At 39.0% G+C, this 1817-nt stretch overlaps 1 protein-coding gene across 1 annotated transcript; it reads right to left on the minus strand.

Annotated features, from left to right (window-relative positions):
* Positions 1-679: 679 nt before the first annotated feature.
* LOC149178377 (uncharacterized) lies at positions 680-1441 on the minus strand. The gene has a single exon (XM_089422067.1). It carries the CDS (start codon positions 1439-1441, stop codon positions 680-682), a length of 762 nt encoding a protein of 253 aa, XP_089278193.1.
* Between the last annotated feature and the right edge of the window lie 376 nt (positions 1442-1817).

Below are 1817 nucleotides of genomic sequence, written 5' to 3' on the forward strand. Positions count from 1 at the left end.
TGCCCGAGAATAGATATTGCATGCCAAAGCTGGATGGGAAAAAGTGTTTCCAGGCCTTTAACTGAATCAAATGGCATTCTTAATCTTGGATTTGAACTCTGCTAAGAATTGATAACAGAAGCAGAACAGAACATAAGATAGATCAAGGGCAGAGAAAATATGACTTGCTCACATATCACTGCTATGAATCAACATTTCCCTTCAATCTGAAATTGCTTCAAAATAGGCCAAAAATGAGAATTCCCAAGTTTTGTTTCAAGCTGCTGTATAACCAGGAGTAGAGCAAAACTTCATACCGAATCACACTTTTAAGAATTCTTTCACATGGAATAATCTGGCTATTGCAAAAGACCTTGTGAACCCCTTGGAAAGTATTGAAATAAACAAATCTAACCAGAACAACACCAGAACTCTCCAGTTTGTTTCATGGTAGATTCACTTCATGCAAAATCACTGTTTTTCCATTAGTTAACTTTAATTCAAATTTATGTTCCTAACATGACAATACTTTCCGACTGCGGCAGCTTTCTCTTCTTCATTTGAAGATGTTGAAATAAGTTTTGCTAAACATTTCATATATTTTTCTCCAATATGTTCTGCTAATTTTCTTTTATCTCCATCTTGAGACAAGATAAACAACAGTTTCACAGCATAAGCTCGCATTTCAGAGTATGTAGCTTCACAAAAAGGGAAGCAATACTTGAATTGCTCCTCCCTCTCTTAAATTTGTCCTTGCCTCAAGAGCCGCTGGTACACAACAAATGGCATGGAATGCTCGAACAATGCTTCCATGTATTGAAGGTGGTGTCAAATTTATTAAAGATAATAGCTGGTATATGATCTCATCAGATTCCGATAATGCAGCTGTTGTGTCATTTGTTCTTTGGGGCAATGCTGTAGACATAGCAAGGTTTGCATAGGTATTAGCAGCTTTTTCTCTCAAAGCCAATACAGTTGACAGTGGTGTGCATAGAAGGTCCAAGATGGGTCGGACCACCCCATCTTTGATCATTTGTAAAGCATTCTCAGGTAAACTTGAAAGATTCTGAAGTGCCCCAATGGCTGCTAATTTTGACTTCAAATTAGCATTTGAAATCATTTCAAGAAGTGGAAATACAACTCCCTCTTTGAGCAATGCAGCGTTGTTTTGATCTGTTAAACCTATCTCTGACAACTTACTTGCCATAACAATTTTCATTGTGTCAGACCCTTCTCTCAGGTTCTGTATCAAAGGCTTGAAATAGTTCGCCTGTGCCATTTGCACTACATTATGCTCACTGTATGGGAGATTCTCCAGAACTTCGTTTGCATCCTTAGCAGCTTTAGGATTGCCACTATTTGACATTGTTACAAGGAGGAGGATACAACCTTGTACCTTGCCAATCTGTTCACACACAGCCATATCCTTTGAAAGCTCTAAAAGCAATTCCACGGCCTTCATACCCTCTGCAATATCACGTGCAAGTGAACGAACAATAAAATCAATAGCATGATCCACCTCAGCTATTTTCACCTTTCTTCAAGCTCCAAACTTGATGAAGAAAAACTCAGGCTTCTCTGCTCTGGAAGACTCTGCTGTATTTTCCTGTAAAACATCTCCCTGTAGAATGCTAGCCGGATGTCGTAGGATGTCTCTGCGCCTCTGCACGATCTTGGTATGCGGAAGAATTTTGAAGAGGCCAAAAAAAAATCAGCGAAGGATGATAGGTTAAGCTGATTGTGGAAGCAGAGGATGTATACTTCAGTTTAACATGATGCAAGTGCAAGTTGACTAACAGTTTATGAATTTCAGCTGAGCGCTCATTAATTTCTGCGTG

This window comes from Pinus tabuliformis, chromosome 4_1 (genome assembly GCF_031772625.1).
Source record: "Pinus tabuliformis cultivar Carrire ecotype Pingquan chromosome 4_1, CPIR1, whole genome shotgun sequence".
Taxonomy (NCBI): domain Eukaryota; kingdom Viridiplantae; phylum Streptophyta; class Pinopsida; order Pinales; family Pinaceae; genus Pinus; species Pinus tabuliformis.